Here is a 26,146-nt window from a genome sequence, read left to right on the forward strand (position 1 = left end):
AAAATTAAGAGATTTTAAATTCAAATTTAATTTCAAATCTCTGAATTAGAAGACTCAAATTCAAACTTGAAGTTACATGGTACTAAAGACTAAAGAGGTATATAATAATTTCTTTTTGTTATTTATATAGATCAATCAAAATTTTATCACGATATATAATTATGCTTATTTGTAATGATTTTTATATATTACAAATTTTTTTTCAGAATATTGCGGATCATATAATGATCAATGGTCCATAATCCATATAGATGATATATCTTACTAATAATTTAATATAATGATGCATTAATCAAACTTGGACGTAAGGGGTGTTCGGTTTGCAAGATTGTATCCGAGATTAAATTTGTAGTGTGTTTGGTTCATGAGATTCAACCTCACAATTCAATCTTAGATGGATAATCATGGATAATTAGTCATAGCTAACTCCCTATGACTAAAATAATCTCACAACTCAATCCTAGATTGTATCTTGATATTATTTTATCTTGGAAACCGAACGCCACCTTAACTATAGTAACACCATGTTATAACGGCACCATTATGTCAATATTAGATAAGACCAAGTCTCTAAAGGCGGCCAAGAGCGAAATTATTCTCCTATTAAATTGTTGATCGGAGCTATGGAACATAGAGAGAAATAAAATAAAAATACTATTAGTATCATATACCTACTAGAGAAAAATTGAACTGGATATTTTTGGTTGGTCCTAAATCAATTATTTTAGAAAATACTATTATTTTGTACTATGTTTGTTGTTAAGTTGAGTGAAAAATTATATTTTTATGCCATGAGAAAGTGATATTTTTTTAAAATTATCTTTTAATAAGATAAATTAAAAATATGACATCTACTTTAAAATGAGTACTTTAACTTATAGTCAAAATTAAGCATCATTTTCCCACTTTTGGATTTAGTTAAAGCATTAGCAATGGTGGCCGATCACAAGGGTTGAGCGATCAGCCACCCAATGGGCTCTCAAAGGCCCCCATTGTGGAGAGGGGGCCTATCTCCACTCACCAAAGGCTCCACCCCAAGGCCGAGTGATTGCCTCAGCCAATCCACCATCGGCTCCCATGGGCCCTGAGATAGGCCCTCATTGCGGGAGCCGGGGCTGATTTTCAATATTTTTTTTATAAAAAAATTTAATTTATTAAATTTCTTTCCCTATAAATACTTTATCTTTAATTATGTGTGAGAGAAAAATGTGAGTAGAGAATTAATTTATTATGCATTTTAATTTAAATTATTTACACATTGACATTAAAAATAAAAGAAAATAGTGTTGATGTGGAAATGAGATAGGCTTTGGAATGGACTCTCATTTTAGGGAGATAAGCTTTGATATGAGTTTGCTAACATGGCAGGAGAAAATGAAGATAGACCCTAAGATGAACTCCGTAGATAGGCCACCATTGCTAGTGCCCTTACGAGCAAGCAATTTTATATGCACACGCTTGAAAGCTGAAACTCTCGTATCAATTCACACAAAAGAACATTTTAATTAGATGGATTAAGATGCAGAGGTGCTGATGTGCCTTGTATAAACTATATTAACGCTAAGTATCATTAAAAAAAACATTGATGTTAAACTATATTTAAACTTGTAACCATTAGCGGATCTACAACATTTTTTTTATGTGTACGACACAAGAGTGTTGTAGCTCTTGGTGTCCTCTCCTAAGTGATTGTTATCCTAATCTTCCAAAAGATTTATAAAATTTAGACTAATTTTAACATTATTTCCGAATCAAAAACTAAATTCAAAGAAAATGAGCAAAAAGATAAAACGTGGATTCAAAAAGAAAAATGGAATTAATCGCCTAGAGAAAATAAATTCTCGGTGGGCCGTTGAGTTAACACTTTGCGTCGGTAGACCAATGAGTAGAGCCAATCCATTCAGGGGAGCTAGAAATTCAATTCAGCAGGGGCAAAAATATTTATATGAAGAAATTTTAGAAGTTTGAGGTGGGGCATTTATAAAGAAAATTACTTTTTTCTTAAAAATTGATTAACAACTTAGTATAAATGGAAAATATTGAGGAGGGGCAAATGCCCCCTACCCTCCCTTTGTAGATTCGCCCCTGAATCCATTGCAGGAGAAGTCAATAGATTGTTTGGTTCACCTGTATCGAACTCAATGGTCAGTGGACCGCTGAGTCCGACGTACCACCAAGTCATGAGTGTACTGCTGAGTATAAGTGCAACCCCGTCCAGAACATATCCGGCGGACGGTTGGGTTTGCAGCTTGCGAACTCTGAAGACAACCCTTGACTAGAAGTCCCAGCGGATCGCTAGCTAGGTCGTACCCTGCAAAGTCAGCTGGCCACTGAGGACGTGTTTTTCCTAAATGCCACCTACTCCATCCGTCCCATTAAATATGCAACATTTGAGAATTGACACGGGTTTTTATATAATACTCCCTCCATCCCAACTAAGTTGAGATAAATCTTTTGGGCACAGAGATTAAGAAATTGTGTTGAAAAGTAGGAGAGATGAATAAAGTACGAAAGATAAAGAGAGAAGTAGACGGTGGAGTAAAGTAAAAGTGATTGAATGTTTTGTTTTTTATTAAAAAAAATGACTCAATTTAGTTGGGACATCCCAAAGAGGAATACGACTTAACCTAGTTGGGACGGAGGGGGTATTGTTTTGTGAGTTAATGAAGAGAGAGTAAAATAAGAGAGATAAAAAGTAGAGATATGGATGTTTCCATTTTAGGAAACGTTTCATTTTTAATGTGACAATCAAAAAAAGAAAATGTTTCATTTTTAACTGGACAGATGAAGTATTTTTTTTTACCTAAAGCCCATGGAGTAGTAGCCCCAAGTAGGGCTGACAATTTTTGGCATGACACAATAACACGACACGAACCCGCACGAAAGTAATAGGTATATGTGTCAAAGCTTATTGGGTTCATGTCCTTATCGTGTTGACACGATAATGACACGAAAACTGCGTGTCGTGTTCGTGTTCGTGTTCGTGTTACATGTTAAGAAATAATATTAACATATTATAACATTATTATTGTTTTTTATTTATTTTAAAATTTTAAAATTAAAATTTAAAATTTAATATTAGAAATAATATTAATATATTATAATATTATTAGTATAGTGTCATTATTGTGTCGTGCCATATATGTGTTGTTATCGTGTCGTGTTGACCCAAAGTGGTTTGTAATGGGTTCGTGTCGTGTTCATGTCTGAGGGTAACGAGCCGTGTTCGTGTTCGTGTTTGGAGTTTTCTTAATGGGTCGTGTTCGTGTTTGTTATTATCGTGTCGTGTCGTTATCGTGTCGACACGATAAAGACACAACACGCATGATTTGCCACCATTAGCCCCAAGTATAAATAAGTGTTCAAAATGTTAGATATAGGGCTGGGCAAAAATACCGAAATACCAAAATACCACACTTATCGTACCAAATAATTACCGAAAATACCGGTCTTTCGGTATACAACAATTTTCGGTAAGGTATGATACCGTACCGAAATCTTTCGGTACGATAACGGTATCTTATACTGCGGTATACCGTGATATACCGAATCGGTATACCGCAGTATACCGAATCCGCGGTGCATACCGAAAAATCGATAAATACTGAAATATTATAGATATTACATTATATTTAATATATTTATATAATATAAAATAGAACTAAAAAGAAAAAATCTCCGAAAATCCTACTTTTAAATACTTTGTTTGTAAAAGAGATTTTTTTTTCATAACGGTGCTACGGTATACTGTACCGTACATACCGCAATAATGGGTAACGGTATAAAAAAATAACGATATTGAATTTTCGGTATACCGAAAATTCGGTATGGTATCAGTATGATATTTTGTTATATCGCAGTTTTCGGTAAGGTAGGTATGGCGTTCTACCGTACCGACCCACCCTAGTTAGATATGACTTTTTGCCACCCTGAATAATAGAAAACGTAAAAGAAAGAGATGATCGAGAGTTGTAGAAAGCATTGAAGCTCCCATCTACCAGAGACTTGTCCACTATGGTATTTCGATAAATTAATGTTGTATATGTAACTACCATGAGTGGCTTGATATTCGGAATACCCTTAGTTTGTAGTAGGATTTTTTAAAACATGTTTTCCATTTATTGAATAAATTGAGTTATTATGTGTTAAATCTGTAGATTAGTTTTTTTCTATAGTGCTTAAATACTTCGGAGGTAATTTGGGTCGAACAAATTCATTCAGTATTGGCCTTTAGTTTAATGTGTGAGATTATAGTTTAAAGGGTGGACGTTGAACTGATTTAGAAGCTAATTCTGCGCTACCTAGCGCGGGTAATACATTAATAAGTAGAGCATATGAGATGTAAGCAGCTTATTCTGGGTGTACTACTCTCTAATAAATTATCATGTGCGAATGAATGTAAAACAACATAGAACACAAAAACTCATCTAGAAAATAGAACATTATAAAAGCGATCCAAAACAAATTAGGTATTATTATTCCTTTGTATTGTTAATCTCAAAATTTTCTTCTCAACTCAGTTGTAATATATGCTGAGATCTATTTTTAGTTTTCGAACTTTCCGTTTGTAGAACAAATAATATCTCTATAAGGAGAACTAAATATTGATTAATGAAATGAGTGTAATCCGGTCTAGATCGTATAAACCTTGAATTGAATTATTATTATAGTAAGCACTAAGAGCAACCACTAAGAGTAACCACAATAGGGGAGCCGCGGCTGCCGGCTCGCGGGTGGTTCGGCCGTGGCTCCCTATTGCTAGCACCACCAAGGGCTGCGGGAGGGGGGGTGCCCATGGGAGAGCCACGACGGCGGCTCGGCCGTGCCTCTTGAGCGTGAGCCGCAGCTCCCTATTGTAGCACCCCTTTTTCGATTTTTATTTTTTATTTTTAAATAATTTCAAAAATTATTTATAAACACCTCATTTAACACATTTTTACCTCACACACATTTTACACCATTCTCTACAATTTTTATTAAATTTTTATAATCCGATAATTTTTATTCTACTTAAACTAAAATAGTTCAAAAAATGAAAAAAATTATTAATTGGTGGCTTGAGCATGTCCACTATTAGGGTGGACAAGTTTTTTGGTGGCCGGCCAAGTTTCTTGGCCTAGGCCAAGTTTTTGTGGCTTGGGCAGAGCCACCGGCTCTCCTATTGTGGACACCCTAAGGGATGTTTATACTTTGTATATATGTCAAAAGCACCATATATAAAGTAGAAATACTCCATACATTTAGTGTAGTCATTTTATTTTTTGCACTCGTTTTAAAAAATGATAATAAATAGTTAAAATGAATAAAGAGTAAAGTACAAGAGAATAATCTAGAGAATATTTTTATTCAAATTATTATTTTTTTAAAAAAATGAGTGAAGAAAATGGATTGATTATGAATGAAGGGAGTATAATCTATTAGAACATTATTACCAATTGTATAATATTATAAAATGACAACGTGACAACGCTTATACAACAATATTATAAACGCTACACAGCAATATCCAACACGTTAGACAACAATTTATATAAATTGTCTAACGTGTTGAATATTGCCTTGTTCAAAATTGCTTTGTTTAAAGGCCAGCAGATTGCTGCCCGTCTTTTTGGGAGTTTTTTTTTTTACCACGTGGCAAGCTTATTATTCGTCCACGTGTACAAATGATTGGCTAGGAATGGTGGTATGGTGTTATTTTAAGGGGTGGTGGCACCCTAACATGCCCATATATATATATATATATATATATATATATATATATATATATATATATATATATAGGGATGTGATCAGGTCCATAAGTGAAATTCTGTCAAAAATCAAAGCAAATCTCAGCCATTGGATCATGTAATGTAACCGTTAGATTAATGTCACGTGTCACCTAATAATGTAGATTGTGTAGTCTAATAATGTAGCTTGGCTAATAATGTAACACGCTGTAGTCTAATAATGTAGATTGTGCAGTCTAATAATGTAGCCTAGTTAATAATGTAATGCTTTTAGTGTAATAATGTATCTCGGGTATTATGATCACAACCATCTAATCTGAGGATCCAAGGGCTGAGATTTGCTTTGATTTTTGACAGAATTTGCCTTATGGACCATAGTGCGCCCCTATAATGTATTCAGATGAAAACCATAATGTATATTAAAACATCAAACCATGTAAAATAATGTACATTATACACACTAATAATGTACATTTTATTCATGTATAATGTACTGTCAGCATAATGTACAGAATTCATATAATGTAAATGTACATTATTAGTGTGTACAATATTTAGAACAGTACATTATACATGAATAAAATGTACATTATTAGTGTGTATAATGTACATTATTTACATGGTTTGATGTTTTAATATACATTATGGTTTTCATCTGAATACACCCCTATATATATATATATATATATATATATATAGGGATGTACTAATATGCTAACTAATTTTAAAGTGCTAACGTACATCCAATCACGTGCTGCCATGTGGCACGAAAAATGCAATATTATATACAGAAAAATGCAATATGAATTTCGACAGATTGCATTTTTGTTATATGAAGATTGCATTTTTTATTGTTGAGTTTTGCATTTTCGATATTGACTGTTTAATTTGCATTTTATATCTATACGGATTGCATTTATATATGTGAAAATGCAAAACTTAACAATATAAAATGCAATTTTGTGAAAATGCAAAACTTAACAATTAAAAATGCAATTTTCCTATAACTAAAATGCAATCTGCGGAAATGCATGAACAACTTCACAAATGTGTATTGCATTTTTATATATACAATATTGCATTTTTCGTGCCACATGGCAGCACGTGGTTGGATGTATGTTAGCACTCTAATTAAGGATGCGCCCTAGTGCTCCCCTATATATATATATATATTATATCCGGAATATAAATTGAATGGAAAAATCTTGTGTGGGATATTTATTAGTGAGGGAGCAGTAGTAATATACGCCAAATAGGAAAATGAATAATTAGGCATGGGAAATGGGAAGGAGGGTGTAATGGTCCCCAAAAAAAGGTCCATTCTCCCTAAACTACACGTTAATGCACAAGTTGCACTGCTGGGATCAATTTTTCAAGGGTCCTAAAATCCCAATTCATTCACCCTTTGATGATCATGCGTTGAAATTTAAACCTCCTATTCCTATAGCTACACCCTCACTACTTAAATTGATATATCTATGATCTATCTATGGCTGCCTAGTTGCAACAAATGGGTGAAAGTGTGAAACATTTATCAATATGAGAATATAGAGATGTGATTAAATGAGAACAATATCTAAAATGAGAATTGAGAATTATATCAGTTTGTTAATTCGTTAATGTCCTTGGCAACGGCGCCAAAAATTTGACTCAACTTATTTTCAACACAAGTATACCCGCAAGTGTACGGGGCTAATGTAGCAAATAGTAAGCAAAGAGTATCGTATCCACAGAGACAATCAGTGTCAACCTAATTACCACGAACCAAGCTCAACTACTATCTAGATGAATCGGAAAGTTTGGGGTTTTCTAAATCTACTTAAAAGCAAGGTAAAAACAAATAAAAACAACTAGAGAACTAAAAGCAAATAAGAAAACGGATGTAGATCAAGGATGAGAAGAGTAGAATCCTACGGGATCGATAACAACTATCCTATGCTCAACTAACTTCCTAACTATGCCAACAAAGGGTCTCAAGGGTTATTAAGCTATCACTAAGGTAAAACTATATCTTTTCTCAAAGCATATAATTTGTAGTTTGCTACCTAGAACCAAAATGTCCTTGCTAGAACTAAGGTAACAACTCCTAAAAGCTCGTAAGATACTTAACTTCATTCAAAGGCTCAAATCTTTCGATTATATTGGCAAAGACGTCAACTTCTCTTCTTTCAAATTAAACTACTCATCTCCCGAGTATTGTAGTAAAATCCACATGCATTTATAAGGTGATCAGTCAAATAAATGTATAAGCACAAAAGAAGTCAAAATAACCACATGAGCCAAGGCATAGAAAAAGGAAATCAATTAAACATAAGAATCATTGTATCTCCCCCGTAGAACTCTACGAAGGATTTAGCTACTCATGTTCAACACAAAAGTCATAGAAATATTCAAAGAAATATTCAAAAACATTGTTTGAATAAGAATAAAACTAAAAGTAGAAACTCCTAGAATTGGATTGGGCGGATTGGAGGCCTTGTCTTCAATCTTGCGATGAATACTCGTCCTCTGCTCGTTCTTCTCTTCTTCCTAGGTGAAAAAGTGGTATTTTTGGGGTAGAAGACGTGTAGAATGGTGTAGGAGGCGTCTCATGCATATTAGGTTAAATAGGGCTCGAAATTTCCTTGTTTTGAACTGTCGGCCAAACCTGGCGGGTCGCCAGGTTCGTTGTATGGTGAAGCTAGCGGATCGCCAGCTGCTCTCGGCGATTTTTGGCTGTTGTCCTGGCGAGTCGCCAGGTTGGGCATCTTCGAAGCTGGTGGTTCGCCAGCTGCGTATTGCAGTTTCGTCCTTTTTCATCTCGGCTGTCTCCTTTCGCCATTTAAGCTCATTTTCAACCCTTTTTCTATACATTCTTCACAAAATGATCAAAATACCAATATCATAGAGAAGTAGCTATTACTATATTTCAAAATACACAATATACGATCAAATCCAAGTAAATTTATCCTCTAAAATCATGTAAAATCCAAGTGAATCAATCTATGATCTATCTATGGCTGCCTAGTTGCAACAAATGGGTGAAAGTGTGAAACATTTATCAATATGAGAATATAGAGATGTGATTAAATGAGACCAATATCTAAAATGAGAATTGAGAATTATATCAGTTTGTTGATTCGTTAATATCAATAAACATAGCAATTTGCATCTCAAAACACATTGGTTCTCTTCAATAACAATTTTATCGTACTTTTACATTAACAATGACATATCAATTTACAATGCAAACTATATAAATTTTCATCTCAGAACATATTAATTCTCTTTAATACTATAATATTATTAGATTATACTATCAGTTTGTATATTGCAAAATTCATTTTTATCCCAGCTGATATTCATGAATCAATAATCTAATATTAAAGCCATGAAAATCAACTATCTATTTTACGATCTAAAGGACCAAAGTGGTTCTTAATTCTCATATAAATAATTGTCTTAGAAAATTATGATCCTGACATTGTATATGTATGGCATAATTAGTCTTAACTTTTTTTTGGAACACTGACAATGAAAACACTTTTAAAGATTATTTACAAATACAAATTAACATCATTAACTGCATTAAAAATGTCGTTAGCCATTTTTTTAGTGGAGGCTGGATCGTGATGTTTAATTAAAATGCATAAATCTATAGCATATACTACCTCCATCCTTATAAATAGACAATGTTTGAAATAACATAAATTTTAATACACAATTGGTAAAGTAAGAGATAGGTAGAAAGAAACAGTAGTTGGAGTATTGTTACTGAAAGATAGAACTCATCTCATTAAAGAGAAAAAATTTCCTTAAATAGAATTGATCTATTTTTGAGGGACATTCTAAAATAACACATGTTGTCTATTTTTAAAAATCAGAGTGAGTATATTAAGATTTTACTTTTAATATATTTCAATCCAATGTTCTATATTCCAACTATTTACTGTATGTTATTTAAAACAATACTACTAATAGAACGTTAACAAATTGAAGAAATAGAAGGTTTTGTACGCGTCTAGCTTGTAGTATAATTTTTTTTTAAGTTATTAGTTATAATTAAGAGGAGTTAGCAATAGAGTACGGGCAAAGTAGGTACAGTACCATCCTTGCCTAAGAGATAATTTTATTTTATTTCACGAATTGAGACAATTTTGGAAACTAAAAGACATGTAGACATTTTATTTTATGAGCAATATTGGAAATACAGCAGTATGGGATCTATGAATCCATTCACGCGCAATCGAACACTGTATTTTCTTTTTGGACTTATAATAGGTAGTCTTGTAGCCTTTTCACGTTAGGCATACTATATTATTTAATACTATTATAATATTAATATTCACTTTAGTTTACCTAACCATAAGTCCATTGCCCAGCAGCTAAGTATATAATTCTCCGTACAGTTATATTGATGTTATGCTCCAAAATATCTATATTTGCATTAAATAGCAAGGAAAAAATATATCCTTGGAAAGAGGGCAGATTAATTAAGCTATGACAAGACTCGAATAATGCAGTTTAATGGCACCATGACTAAAATTACACAGTTAATTAGTCAGTTAACACTTTAATACCTCAATTGAATGTGTTCACTGTATAGAAAATAGATTATACTCTCATTCGTCCCATAATAATAGTCACTCTTATTATGAGCATGAGTTTTTAGAAATGTAAAGAATACTAAGCTGAAAAGGTTAGTGAAATATGAGACCCACTTATATTGATTTTATAATAAAATATAAATGAAGTGAGTTAGTGGAATATAAGACCTATTTATCATTTATGACAAAAATGAAGTATAACTCTTATTGTGGGACAGACCAAAATAGTAAAAGTATGACTCTTATTATGGAAAGGAGGGAATACTTTTATTGTTATTCAAATCTATTCTTTCTACAACAAACCCTTTCTACAAGATATACATTAATTACTGTTCTTTGTCTTCTTTTTATATATGTATAGATGCGATTTGCTCAATAAAATAATGTTTTAATTATTACCCTAAAATTTACCTTGGGATATCGCGATGCAATATTTTCTCATACCAAAAATGGAAGAAAATTGTGATAAAACAATTCATTGACTACTTTGTGAATCAATTATATTAATTCTATGATGAATTATGGTGCACATTATTGAATAACGGTGCACATCATATAAACACATGAATCAACGATAAATTCGTAACCCATGGCACAAGAATAATTGTAATAAAACATGGCTTGAACATATAATATAAAATCAAAACAAATATTATTGCAAACTAATCTCTAGTCTCAGGATTCTAGAAGACTAGAACTTTAGTTATCTATACACAAATAAATTAAACAAAAGTACAGTACTCCCTCCGTCCCACAAAAGATGTCACACATGTAGGACGGCAAAAGATTTTATGAGGCTTTGTTTTGTGTTAAATGGAGAGAAAATATAATGTTTTTATTATTGTGAGAGAGTACTTTTTCCAGAAATGAAAATATGACATTTTTTAGAGACAAACTAAAAAGGAAAGTGTGACATCTATTATGGGACGGAGAGAGTAGGAAGCATAATCCAATCTAATCCCAACACATAAAACTTGGAAGGTAGAATTGTCGTATTACTGAATCTCTTCTTGTATTCCTTGCTTGAAGACCCACCATGATTTCTTCATATGAAAAATAGAGTGAACTACACAAATGGACCCTAACTATCCGTTTCGAACGCAAACGGCTCCTAAACTTTAAAAATATCATGAGTAGTCCATGAACTAAGGTGTAATTACATTCATGGTACTTTTTCATAATTCATCATAATTTTGCACAAAAAATGCCCACAATGCATGGAGGACATTTTTGGAATTTCACATCTAGGTACAGGATATGATATTTTTTCTATCTCTCTTTAGTATATTGGATATGATATATTCTTATAGTTTGAGTGCATGAAATGATATTTTTCACTTCACTTTTCAATCACTTTATGTCAGAATCTCTTTCTCTAAAATTTTTAGAAAGTAAAAAATAAAAATAAAAATAATATGAAAAACTATGAAATTCATAAATAATTTATTTCTCAAAATAATTTATAGCTAAATTTATTTTTTGATTGAGATTAAATTATTTTTTTAATATTAGAAATAAAAAATTTATGGTTAATTAAAAAATAAAAATTTAGGGTTAGTTAAAAAAAATTAAATTTTAAGATTAAAAAATAATCAAATTAAAAGAAAAAATAAATTTAGCTACAAATTATTTTGATAATTAAATTTATAATTTTAATTTTTATAATAATAAGAATTTCATAGTATTTTTTGTTTTAATTTTTTACTACTTTATAATAGTTTAAGAGAAAGAGATTGAAAGAGAATCTGACATGATTGAAAAATTAAGTGAAAAACATCATTTCACGCACTCAAACTATAAGAAAATATAATTTCCAATCAATACTAAAGAGAGAATAGAGAAAATATCATATCTAGGTCCAAAAAAATGCCCTTTATGCCTTGGGGGGAATTTTTGGTACCAAATTGTGATGAATAATGAAAAAGTAACAAAAATGTGATTACACCTTAGACCAAAGACTACCCATGATAATTTTAAAATTTAGGGACCATTTGCTGCGAGACGCATAGTTTAGCGACCATTAAACTAGGATAAAAGATGGTCCAAATTCTAGCCTAAATGTATGGAGTATTTACTATTGGGGACGAATCCTTCATGTGGACTACGTACTAGGTAGTACTCCATGCGTTTCTTTTAAGTAACTTTTTTTTGGCACGAAGTTTAATAAGTGAATATTTAGTGTGTTAAGCGGGTAGGTAAAAAAGTAGATAAAGTAAGAGAAAGAAAAATGCAAAGAAATAAATAGAAAAGTGAATAAAGTGACTTAATTATTACTACCCATATATGGAAAAAGGAATTTTCTAAGATGGAAAAGTGAATTAACTATGAAGGAACGGAGGGAGTACCAAGTACATAGGGCTCCGGCCTATGTCACAAAAAAAATGCTAATTAGTGTGGGAATTAGTGACGGTGGTGGATTTCTTTAGTAACTAGTAACGGCATAGTGATGGAATAGCGTCAGTCACTTAATAGTTACAGATATTCCGTCACTACAACGATCTTAACAAGACAGCTTTCTTTAAAATGGTTCTTTTCACTCAGCTTTTTTTACTGTATTAATTTAGACCATGCGTTCAAGACAGCTTTCACTTCCTGTGTACTCAATTACTCCATGCGTTCATGAAATGTTATCCACTTTTGTTTTTGGTCCATCCGTGAAATATTGTCCACTTTCCTTTTTTTTTTATTTTTGGTAAATGGACTCCACTTCCCACTAACTCATTACTCTGACATTCTATTATGTGAGATCTACATTCCACTTACTTTTTCCACTCACCTTTCTTTATATTTCTTAAAATTCACACAGAGCCCCATTTCGCGCACGGAGGGTATACATGTTTCATTTTGACTTAACATAAGTAGAAAAAAATGAATGAAAAATATTAACACATGGTATAGAACCTATCTTTATATATTCATTTTATAATAAAAATTGAAGTCAATTGAATTAAAGCAGAGTGAAATTTATTACTTAAAAATAAAATAAGAAAATTAACAAAGAATACTCGGCTGAAAAACAAGATATTGTCAGTTAACACATTAAGATTCCATGTTAATTTGGTAATATAAATGAAAAATACTCCTCCGTCCTTTATTATGTGTCTCAATTTTCTATTTTGTCCCATTTCTTAAAAATTGTCCCATTTTATATTTGTTATTTTTAGTAATGAATCTCACATTTTATTAACTCATTTTACTCCTATTTTATTATAATATTAATATATAAAACTAATACTTTTCCACTAATTTTGTTAATACACTTTTTTTCTATATTCCTTAAAATTTATGCTAAGTCACGATGGGACACACATGAAGAACGAAAGGAATATATCAAAGATAACACCTCCAAACGAAATATCCATACCAAACAATTTCTGTCCACACATCGGATGAAATATAGTTCTCGAATGTTTCGGAATATGATCACAAGAAACCGACCACCTAAAGCCTTGTTCCAAAACCAAATACCAATTCTTCAAGGTCAAGAGTATGTAATACTAACGTGTTGATGACACAAGCAAATAAAGTTAGTTTCACAAAACTATGACATCCTTTTCGAATATCCCCTTTAAACTTTTTATTTCAACAACTTTTCAGTCCAACTTTCCAAATATTCCTTCTCATCAAATCCTAATCACAATCACTAATGAGAACTCATTTCAAAACGAGGGTTGTGAGCGCCGCAATGAAAGCGTGTGATCGAGCCACACCCCCTTTGACATTAACCCAAAGTCAAACCCAATCCAAATATATAAAAATCCAAAATTGAAAAATAAGAAGTTGCTAGGAGGGGGCTTCATCACCATTAATTACTAGCATTTTATTTATTATATATAAAGGCAAAGCCACCCCATTTTGCAGCTTCATTCACCAATTCAAATTTCTTTTCTCTAATCAAAACTTTATATATATTTGACAAAGTCAAATGAAATTAAGCCATTGAGTTCAATATAACATGGAAGATTGGAGTTTGCAGGCCATAGTCCGAGGATCGAGCGGCGAGTTCGGGATGATCGGCGACATGGAAGTGGACGGTCCAGATTCATTCTTGACCTCCGATCACCAATTATTCGATCATAATTTTCGCGCCAGTTTTCCCGATATCTTCGAGAGCTTCCCGGGCTCGTCCGGCGACGAGCTTGAGGAGCTTTACAAGCCGTTTTATCCGGCAACTTCTCTTCCCGATCACACGGCCGCCGAGTCTCAGCCACAAAATGCTGACCAATCCGATCAGTCGTCGGTCTCCAGCCCCGTTGCTGGCGCCAACCCCGTTTACACGCCCAAGTACAAGAAAAGGTCGGTAAATCTTGTATAGATGTATTTTAATTAATAAATAATGATTTTTGTTTGAATTTTCAGGAAGAATCAGCATAAGAGAGTTGTGATTCAAGTTTCAGCTGAGAATCTGTCTTCGGACATGTGGGCTTGGCGCAAATACGGCCAAAAACCCATCAAGGGATCGCCTTATCCAAGGTGAGCGTGTGCGTGTGTTGGCCTAATAGAATACTGGTTAATCTTGACACAGACTTTAAATTTATGTTCATTTATTGTGGGAACAGAAGCTATTACAGATGTAGCAGTTCAAAGGGGTGTTTGGCAAGAAAACAAGTGGAGCAAAGCTGTACGGACCCAGGGATGTTCATAATCACCTACACGGCGGAGCACAGCCACAGCCAACCCACGCGCCGGAATTCCTTAGCAGGCACCGTCAGGCAGAAGTTCCCATCTCCCAAGCAAGCGGAGAAATCTCAGCTGCAGCAGCAAACTGAAATGAACATGAAGCCGAGGGTCAAAGTGGAGGAGAAGGCTCACAGCTCCGACGATTTTGTTTTCAACGAGGATTTCTTTTCCGGGCTAGAAGAGTTTGATGAGTTCGCGCAGCCATTTCGTTCGAGGCCTTGTAGCTGGGCGTAGGACTTGCTCATTAAACATAATTGGTTGAAATATTTGCATATTAACATGTATGCAGCTGTGTATGTTACGGTTTCAGTATAAGAGAAAGGGGATGTAATTATAAACTTTAATCTTTACATGCATCATTCAAACATTATTACTGCTATTTTTGCTTATTTTGGAATTACTAATATTAGCTATGCATTTTTATGATTAGTGTAATTGTATGAATCATGAGATGCATTGTTGAAAAGGGAGAAAAATGGGGAAAAATGGCGGCACAGACGCCTTAATTTTTACCAAAACATGTTGAATAAGTGATGCATTTATGCTATAGTAGTAATTTAACAACTCCCACGACTTTGCAGATGTAATTAAACAACTAGTTAGTGATAAGGATTTAATAATTGATGGCCAGTATAATAGTATGCCTAACAAGGATCCATTTCTGTATTTTTCCTCATTTCTTTCCATAATTTTTGGCCAAACACGACCCATTATATTGAATTATATGTATGAACGGTTGTTTTAGGCAACAAAAGCAGCTGCACCTTTTATATACTGTGTGAGTGATCCGATTGAGTCATTCAATTCATCGTTTAAATTAGTCCCAGGATGGAGCCAAGAATTCTTAGCAAAGAGGGGAAAAAATATACATGGAGAAATTTTAAAATTAAAGAAAGGGCAATTAGTGAAAGATTAATACAAAAATTTCTATAATAGGTTATATAAAGAGTGAAATATGAGCAGGGGCATCTGCACCTTCTAGATTAGCGCTAGATCCGTCCCTGAATCGGTCCCTCCAACAATTGTACCAGTATGAGTGTTGGGATTAGGTCTTTGGTGTAAAAAAAAAAAAAAGCACGCCGTTGTGGCCGACCTTGGCCAGCCGGGTTCGATAGAGGGGATTGACACGCTTCTTGCAGAAAAATTCGAGGTGTTAATTTTTGGAACAAATTAAGCATGATGGCATAATTACACTGTGTAAAAAACATGTTAAAATTGCAAATGAATAAAAATTTGCATTAATTGATAATTAATTTATATTTTCTTATCTAATGCACGAGGTCACTATATAATCGTACGTTACTGCCGCCACTAGTAAAGTACAATGCCTAAAATTGAAATTTGGGTAACTAATTAAGTCTCACACGTCCCCATCACAAAAAATTTATTAAATACTTCACATGAATTTAATGGTTGCCGAATCTTCCTCAAAATGTGAAAACTACATATATTTGGAGTATGCTAGGAGATGGGACCAACCTGAAGCAAAAACGCACACCAAAATAAAAATAGGCAGGCCCATTTTGCCGCATGCTTTTTTCCAGTTATTAAAAATCGTACAAATAAAGGAACCAAAATTTACTACTTAAATAAATTAAATTTTCACTAGGACCTCTAAGCTAGATAGACCACATCCCATTTTAGCTATAAAGTATTATGTTATCCAAAATTAATAACAACATTAATTTTGTGTAAATAATACCGTCGTCCATGAAAAATAGTCTTATTTTCCATTTCAAGCCGTCCTTCAAAATTAATTCCTATTTATTTGTAATAAGTCTTCTATCTAATGCAGTGGGGTCTTATTTTCCACTGGTAATAGTTTAACCACTCTATCTCTATCTTTATCTTATTTTATAAATTTTTACATTTAAACTGATCATTATATTAATTTACTGCTAATACTATTTTTTTTGGAAGGATGTAGTGTTTGTTGCAAAAGCTTTAATCTTTGGAAGAAGATCCAACTGTTTTCTACAAATCAAATTATTTCTCAAATTATTTTTTAATTATTTTTTTTCTTTATTAGACTAAGGATATCCATCGGTTGATCCAGTGATTATTTCTCACGCTGATTTGTAGGCACCTTAGAAGGTGGGACTGTTGGCCCAAAGATTTTAAGTTGCTCCATACCCAAAGGTAGAGATCGATCCCCTTACATTTGACTAAGTATGGATGAGTCACATGTCACTCGACCGCACCCCTTGAATTTAATTTTAATTTTATATCGTGACAAAAAAAGACAGAGATAAATTATTACTGCAATTGCGTAAACATTCTTCGGAGTATTAATATTCCGTGCATCATGCGAGAGGAAAAGGGCTGCATCAGCCAAATTTTGACATATTGTATATACAAACTTTGACATATTGTATACAACATAGAAATACAAGTGTGGAGATATCACCCCCTTAAATCCCGCAGCACCCAAATTTAATATTTCGTTAGAAAAGTTTAGATAAGAAAACCCCAGGAATGGAGATCTATAGACTAAAAAAAACGTATTATTCCCTTAGTTCCTTTTAAAATGAAACGTTTTCTTTTTTAGTTTGTTCCAAATAAGATGATATATTTCCTTTATTAGAAACCTTCTCTGTCCAATTAATACACTCAACCACTTTTTCTCACTCCTATTTAAATATTCATCTTTCTTTCTCTCTCTATTCTAATACTTACACCCACCTTTTCATGCTCCAATTAAACACATTAATCAATAACTCCTAAAATCTCGTGTCGGCCAAGAAATGTGTCATTTTAGCCAGGACGGAAGGAGTATTTATTAAGGATACAAAAATTTAGACAGCAATTACTTGCTTTAACATTAAAAAAAAAATATTAACAATTTAGGACGCAAAAGAAAATATCCTTAAATTAAGAACAAATTAATTTAATCTTTTGCTTGTTTAGAACGCTTCCATTTGCGTCATCTAATTTTAGTTGGGAAACTAACGATAAGGATGCTTTTTGAAACGTTGTTGGTATATTTAGAAACACAAATTAGCATCCTTAATTGCATAAAAATATCCTTAACGATTTTTTTTTATTGATACGTTACGTAATGGAATCCGAAATATGCAATCTTGTTTATTCATTCTTTAATCTAATGAATTAAATTAGTGTTGTGTTATACTTATAATAATAATATATGGGGTATAATTAACCAGAAAGGAAAAGGCTAATAATTAATGTTCGTATGGAGTATTAGGAGCAGATATTATGAGTTTTAATACAAAATTGATATATAGATTTAAAGAAGATGTTGAAATTTTGTTAGTATAAAATGAGACACATTGTATTAGATAGAAAGTTTTACAATAAATAGATAGAAACTAATTTTAATGGACGATCAAAAATGAAAAATAAGTCTATTTTTTATGGAGGTGATAGTATTATTTGTTGGCAATTGAAACTGAAAAAATATACTACAACTATCCCACATCGGTGTACAAAGAGAATGTACTGAAATCACTATATAAATCTCATGGGTCTCTCCTCCTATCACCAATTGTTTTTAGGATGGAACTTATGGATTTCTATCATGGTATTAAAGCAGATCGCCGACTGTGGGTCAAATTTAACTGACCCAGCAGTATATCTGGGCCGAAACTGGAAAAGATGACTGACCCGACAGTATATCTGGACTTCAAATTTGGGCCAAATGGTCCAACCGATCGAAAAAAAAAATGGGTCAGTTATCCAATCGGTTAGAAAAAAGTCCAACCCCTCCAAGGTTCACCTTGAAGGGTTTGAGGGAGGGTGTTGACAATTAAAATTGAAAAAATATATTACAACTATCCCACATCGGTGTACAAAGAGAACTAAAATCACTATATAAATCTCATGGACTCCTCCTCCTCCTGTCACCAATTAATTTTAGGATGGAACCCATAAATATCTATCATTATTTACCCAAAATTAATGCAATTAATCGACCATATGCATATGTCAGAAATTAATCTTTGACTAAATCCTTGCAACGACTCATCAAACCATGAAGTGCTAAGTTTTAGTTAAACAACCTCAGCAGAATTTATGGCTCATAGGGGATCATAAACCAAGTAAAAACACTTTCTAAAACATGAGAAATGGTAAAAAAAATTGCTGATTATTCTAAAAAAAACAGTTTATATACATGAGTTGAAATCACGTACTTCCAAAAACACCAAGTCATACACAATCTAAGGATTCCTTATATTGAATGGCATGTTGCATGGGTGACGTGATGTGTGTCAGGGGTAAACGGTAGGATATGTGCATTAGAATTTTTGTTAATTACTATATTTTTTATACTGTACCTAATTTATAAAAATAAATAAATTTAGAAATTAAAACTCATACTATCATTAATTTTGATCCGTGTAAAAAATTAATTCCCAGCTTCTATTTTTTGGTAAAATAAGTTAGTGGAGTACTGTTATTTTTTTCTCTCAGTTCCTATATTATAATCACTTTTATTTTTTTTTATTATTTCACTAATTTTACATTAAAACTTGTATCGTTCATTACATAGATCGACGAAGATAGTGGTATATGCTAGAATGAAAACTTCAATTAAAATAGTCAAAAGGAACTCCCGAAAAGAAGTAAAAACCAATCCAAAATGCACCCTAAACGCACCCGATACGCGTGTCCAAGTTTTTTCCGTCAAGTGGCGTATGTACATCTTATGCAAATCGCACCCGCACCTGCACCTTACATTTATCCAATATTACAATATGATATGTTAGGAAAAATACTAATCTAAACCAAAAACTAAAAAAATTATAAATTTCGTGTACATACACTATTAAATAGTAGTACATGACATATGCAGATGGTCTATTAAACATCTTAAATTACGTATATGTTGGAGTAGTATAATACTACACTACAAACTTGTTGCATGTACATAAGCATAATTTATAGACGCGTGTATGTGTGTTTGTGAAAATTAACGTGTGTTTGTGTATATTTGATAGATGTGTGTGTGTGTGTGTTTCTATTTATATATACATATATATGGTTGACAAAGTCTTGAATATGGTTATGCCGCTAAGAAGTTTTAGATCCATCAATTTCCGAACAACCCTAACAACAAAATATATCTGCATTTTGATCTTAACTCTAGGGTAGTTGCCTAACAACACTCTAATTAATCCATTTGTACTTTTCTAACACCCCTTTTTGACCCTAATTATTCCTACATTACTTGTGACACTTTTAACATTATATCCACTTCGACACGTCTACTTTGAGGAGGTTGAACAGATCATCTTTTAGTTAGGTGAATTATGGTTGGCTTTCTCAAATATTACAAGCCAAATTAACAAGGCCTTTAATTTCCCCCACACTTAGAATCATGATTCATTTCTCCCCTCCTTTTCTTTTTATGGATATAATCTCTTTATCCAAATAATTTTCCCACCTAACCCTCTATAAATATAATGTGGGATCCATTAATCTAGATTCAATATTTTCAAGAAAATTTTTCCTTTAGCCCCATATTAAGTTTGCATGGAAGGCGGAAACTTCCCCTACTACTTTACCTCGTCGCCAGCGTTCCCGTTGAGTGGTTCGTCTACGAATGTTCTAGAACAATCTATGCAAAACCCTAATTTTGCATCTTCTTCTGATCAGATGGATTTGGCTAGCCTTTTGTCATCCGGGTCGATCGAACAGAACCCCAGCTCAATGGCTTCGAGGGAAGTAGATCAAAGCGGTATCAGAAGTAAATCGAAATTTGGGAAGAAAAAGAAGAGCATACCGCAGAGAGTGGCGTTTCATACAAGAAGTGAAGAAGACATTCTTGATGATGGCTTCAAATGGAGAAAATATGGACAGAAATCTGTCAAAAATAGTGTTCATCCAAGGTATATTTTGTTATTTATTTATTTATTTATTTCAATGTACTTACAATAAATTGGTTAGTCAAAAAACTGGTTATCAACTTTAAGGAAGGTGAACGACAATAAATTAAAAACTTTTCTAATTGTAAAAATTATATGTATGGAAAGTAGATGAAACAATACTAACGAAACTAAGATATATACAAATAGACATATAGTTATTAAATTCAACTTAAACATGACTATAAATATCAACTCAAAATAGATTAAATTATGCATGCTTACCTAGCTATTCAGTTCAATATGATTATTTGATGGTTGATAATTTGTATCTGTATATGATGGGGAAGGAGCTACTACCGGTGCACGCATCATACGTGCAATGTGAAGAAACAGATACAGAGGCTTTCGAAAGACAACAGTGTGGTGGTGACAACGTATGAAGGAATTCACAACCATCCCTGCGAGAAGCTAATGGAAACGTTGAGCCCTCTGCTCAAACAGCTTCAGTTCCTCTCAACATTCTGAATAACACACAACTGTATAGAAATCAATGACATACTGCACCTGACTTTATGTATCTATCTTACTTCCTTTCAACTTCAGAATATATTCACTTCTGTTTACTTACAAGAAAAATGAATTGTTTTTTTTTTTATAATCTTGTTATGGTTTACAAATCTCAAGCATCGATTGAACCAATCTTGTTCTGTAACAACCAAAAATTGGTTATAAATTTGATAGTGTCTTTGTTGTTCCTATCTATAAGTAAACAATTTCAGAACATACAAAAAATAAAATAAAGTTGGGGCTGCAAATTAATATTCGGATGTGATTCGCCGGAAAAAGGAAAGATGGGATAATTTCGAAAATCTCAAACTTCGTGATTTATTTTTCAGTTTCGAAATGAGTGAAATAAACTACTAGTAGAATTTTACATCTTTTATTATTTATTTGACAATTTGCCTCTAAAAATAATGCAGGATATATAATTTATATATATAATTTATTTATTAAAAAAATCAGCGAAAATCAATGTCAAATTTTGTTTGATTTTTTGACAGACTAAACAAATAAATAAGAATAACATTACAAATTCATATCGATTTCACATATAATTAATTCTATTAAATAAATGATTAGAATTCTTTTAAAATTTAATTTTATAAAATTCCAATTCTATGATACCAAATGGACCGTTAATAATTGTTTGTTAGTCGACATCAACTTTGCGATAATTTCAATATTCGTAGATTAATTCAATAGTTGATTCACATAGTTCGAATATGATTTGATCAAAAGTCAATTGCTCTTAATAGATGTAGAAAAATAGTGATATTGTAGGCAGCGTATTATTTAGCTTAATTATTATATCTAGCCATGCTAATAATTCGTTTATATAACCTATACACCAAGTGGGTAGATTTATTTTTCGATTTGCGATTGAGACTAAAGATTATTTTAATTTTCAACCTCGAATATGTTTCATCCAACCTGGTGAATATATATGTAATAGTACTATATGACATGCACAAGTAGTGTGGCAAAAATATTTGAAGTCGAACAAATTATCGGACACAAGTTGAATCTGTGGGTTGATATATATTAAACTTGTAGATGACAATTAAGGATTTGAAGCCATCAAATGAAACAACAATACTGGAATCCAGCAGTGATTTGAAGACTGCAGATACAAAAATACATTGCAGCATTTTGCTGCATTTCCTAAACTGAACTAAAAACATGGCTCAAAGAACCCAATGAATAAGAAAACAAGGCTAGTAATTAATGAAAGAAGCCTCATTAGGCCATTTGAAGCGCGCCTGCATCGTAAAAAACAATCCTTCTGGAGCAGAGTAGAGATAATCGAGGCTCTAATAACTGTGCTGTTTCTCGTTAGCTGCAAGGTTCAGCGGGCCATTGGCGACTCCAATTCCCAGAAGCAGCTTTGCGCTCTCCCCGCTTCCTCTTATTCTTCGGGAAGTGTATCTGCGAGGTTATACTCGGCTTCAAGGTGTTTGCCTCCACATCACCCAAAATGGAGGCCTTGTTATTGCTCTCTTCCTCTCCACTGTGTTCCACGTCTTGAGCCTTGTCAGCGAATTGGTTGGCGCCCTCAACTTCAGCGGCCTCGTTTTGTATGAGGATGTTGTCCACAATCTGAAATGAGACAAACAGAGTATCTCCTCATCTTACAAACTATGCTCGATAAATGAACGAGGTCAAGGGGAAGATTGCATTATGTCTTACCTTTTCTGATGAGTCTCCGATTTGGTTTTGATGCTGCGTGACATCTGCCGAGTACAGAAGGCCAACACTGCTTTCAATGATATCAGGAATCGAAAAAGGCTCTCCAAAACTAGAAACTTCTTCGCAGTCGAGTAAATCAAAATCCTCGATATCATAGTCCCCTATATACGGAGATGATGCATAGAGGCCTGCATCTCCGTTGCAAGCAGAGAATGTAGGGCTATGTATGTCACCTCCCACGAGCTGGCTCAAATCCTCCGAGGAAGAAAACCTGCTAGCATTGTTTATCAAAACTACATCAAGTTGATTCCTCAACTTCTGAACCCGGGAATGCACAAGCTCGATTTTCCTGAGCATATGATGTAGAAGATTATCATCTTCTTCATGAATTGAATAATCACCGTTAAGGCCAAACTCATCACGGTTGCCTGCATATAGAAACCAAGAAGCAACTAAGAAAACATACAAGTATAGAATGTAAATGCAATTTGACATAACCTCAATAGCCAGATGTAGATATATATATTAAGAAAACAGATATTGTTAGCTCGTTTGGGACTCGATCAACGCTGAATTACCACTATTCTCCCATGTAGGAACTCCATCCAGATCATGTCTCTTATTTTCTGCAGTAAGACCAACGGTTGAATGGTTTAGTTGTAGTGAAAAATTATAATAACATAGCAGAAGAAAGAAGATCGAACCTCGATCAGAGAAAATGATATGATTTGACATGTATGATGCAATATCACTTGTATTCTCCACTCTTCTTCTTTTCCTCCTCTTCATGAGCCTATTTCTATGACTTTGAATTGAAATTGGCAGAGAGTTCGATCCAAACTGCTCCACAGTTGTTTTATCTTGCGCCATATGTTTCCCGCTGTCCTGTCTGGCATATTTCGATGCTTGTGACTCTAATTGCTTTATCCTCAGCTCTGTCCATTTGCATCGCCACATTAGAGGATGTATGAAGTTTCTCCAGTGAGCAGTCAATTTTTTCTTCCTGAGAAAATAAGTTTGTTGAAGAGATAAGGTCACTATAACTGCTCACAAACTTGTTCTTGCAATGCACGCAAATCAAAATCTAAACGCGATCACCAGTCACCGCAGCAGGAAACTAACCATACTAAGATAATAACATGATTCACATTATAAAGTGCATAACAAGCTAGGTACAACAGCTTTTCGACTAATGCAGTAAAAATCTTTTTCTACATAATTGAGACTGTCATACGCTTAGTTAGACATAGGCATTACCAGAACACAAATAAAACGAGCTAAATCTGCTCAACTGCCACGGTTATTTTTGATTCTCTTATAGAAGAAGAAGATAAATGCGTGTGATAGCAATAAAAGTTCATACTGAATGATATCCAAAGGAAAACCAAACCAAACCTTATTGGGAAGACGCTGCCAAATCCGTCAAATGTAGGGTCCAAACCAATGTCAGGAATGAAGTGTGATTCGACTTCAGTATCGCTAAAACTAGAAGCATTTTCATCTCCAGAAAATGTGTCAGCAAATGAGCTAGAATTCTCAGTGGCATCAGGGTCCTCTTTGGCCTCCACCTTGAGATCCCTGCTTCGTGAAACTTCAAGTATGTCAACTGAAACATTGTCTGCAGCTTTCAAAGATTCGTAACCCTCAACCAACATTTTCTGCACTCGATAGATGCTCCTATACTTGTGCAGTTCAGGCAATTCTCACCAAGCTCTTCAACTGGTGTCTGAACGTTTTGAACATTATCACAAAATCAGCTCCGTCAAAGTTCATCTCCATGGATTGTTTAAAATGGAACTACGCGATTTACTATCCAGCTTGTTCGGTTGTCTCTTCCTCTATAATTACACCAAAAATCATGAAGACAATAATTCAGTCGCTACATGAATTTGTTTTGTACGTGCAGAAGTTTTAGAGCATCAGAGCTGTTCTCAATGGAGAATCAGGCTCAAAGACATCCAGATTATTTGAAAAACACAAGTAGGAATAGAGAAATCACCATCATGATTCATGACATGTTGATGACTACTCATTTTCAACCTAGAAGTCTAAGAACAAATAAAGGAAATACAATGTGATGACCTACAATTCTACTTACCTTCAAGATTTATTACCTAAACTAATAAAACAATACCTATATCCATGAGTACAGCACATATCAAACCAAAAAATCAAAAGATTTTAGCAAATTGAAAGGTTAATCACCAATTCAAACAATCCACAATCCCATCTAATTATAAACGTCTGAATTACTAAAACCAAACCATATACTCAGCTAATTATCAAGTTTCAGCTCAGCAAAACTACACAAATTATACGGAAAAACAAGCAAACTCAAAAGACACCCAAATTATCATCCAAAAACCTTCCTAGTTCCCACTACAAGAAACACAATCACAGTATTAATTAAACCAATTAAACAAGTTCTTGCTAATCATAAGAAAACAGTAAACAAAACTTTAAAAAAGCTTACTGAAGTGACAAAAGAGACCAATACTTAAATACAAGCCGAAGAAGTAACACAATAACACAACCAACAACTACAGAAGATAGATCCAAATTCCCATCAGCTTCAAGAATCATAATTAAACAAGAAAAAAAAACACTTTTGCTCAGTCACAAGGAAACAATAAAAACTAAAACAGAAGTTTCAGTGCATAGATATAATCATGCATCATGAAAAGGGGGAAGAGATGCAAATGTACCACAGCAAAGAATAGAGGTTGGCGGCGAATGTTTTTGAGTGTGCAGACTAACAACTTTACGTTTTTTGTGATTTCATAGTCTGAGTTTATATAGTTTTTCATTTATTATTATTATTTTTATGTTATGATATGATTGTGAGGCTGTGACCTAAGTATAGTAGCAACTTAATGCATTTCCGCGCTTTTTCCATTCCGGCATAGAGTCACTGTTGCGCTTTTACCCCAGTTAAATTTTTTGAATTTTTTCCTTACAAGAACCAATTACACAACGGAATTTAGTGAGTGGTGATGGCGTAGAATGACAAATTTAAAACTAAAAAATTGGATTTTTTCTAGCTTTATCAAAATTTAAGACCTAGATAGATATGGGC

General features: G+C 33.3%; 3 protein-coding genes across 3 annotated transcripts; 2 read left to right on the plus strand and 1 right to left on the minus strand.

The window, feature by feature from the left end:
- The first annotated feature begins 14,183 nt into the window (after positions 1 to 14,183).
- On the plus strand, positions 14,184 to 15,374 carry LOC125216250 (WRKY transcription factor 22-like). Its single transcript, XM_048117907.1, has 3 exons — positions 14,184 to 14,611; positions 14,675 to 14,788; positions 14,875 to 15,374. Exons 1-3 carry the CDS (start codon positions 14,271 to 14,273, stop codon positions 15,227 to 15,229), a joined length of 810 nt encoding a protein of 269 aa, XP_047973864.1. The 5' UTR covers positions 14,184 to 14,270; the 3' UTR covers positions 15,230 to 15,374.
- Positions 15,375 to 20,418: 5,044 nt separating this feature from the next.
- LOC125216843 (probable WRKY transcription factor 43) lies at positions 20,419 to 21,452 on the plus strand. Its single transcript, XM_048118619.1, has 2 exons — positions 20,419 to 20,844; positions 21,171 to 21,452. Exons 1-2 carry the CDS (start codon positions 20,489 to 20,491, stop codon positions 21,346 to 21,348), a joined length of 534 nt encoding a protein of 177 aa, XP_047974576.1. The 5' UTR covers positions 20,419 to 20,488; the 3' UTR covers positions 21,349 to 21,452.
- Positions 21,453 to 22,451: 999 nt separating this feature from the next.
- On the minus strand, positions 22,452 to 25,841 carry LOC125215799. The gene is made up of 6 exons (XM_048117350.1): positions 25,776 to 25,841; positions 24,466 to 24,908; positions 23,775 to 24,073; positions 23,649 to 23,696; positions 23,071 to 23,498; positions 22,452 to 22,980 (listed from the first exon to the last, which is right to left on the minus strand). The coding sequence occupies exons 2-6, from the start codon at positions 24,723 to 24,725 to the stop codon at positions 22,717 to 22,719; spliced, it is 1,299 nt and encodes a 432-aa protein (XP_047973307.1). The 5' UTR covers positions 24,726 to 24,908; positions 25,776 to 25,841; the 3' UTR covers positions 22,452 to 22,716.
- Between the last annotated feature and the right edge of the window lie 305 nt (positions 25,842 to 26,146).

The sequence above is a fragment of the Salvia hispanica genome, chromosome 3 (assembly GCF_023119035.1).
Source record: "Salvia hispanica cultivar TCC Black 2014 chromosome 3, UniMelb_Shisp_WGS_1.0, whole genome shotgun sequence".
Taxonomy (NCBI): domain Eukaryota; kingdom Viridiplantae; phylum Streptophyta; class Magnoliopsida; order Lamiales; family Lamiaceae; genus Salvia; species Salvia hispanica.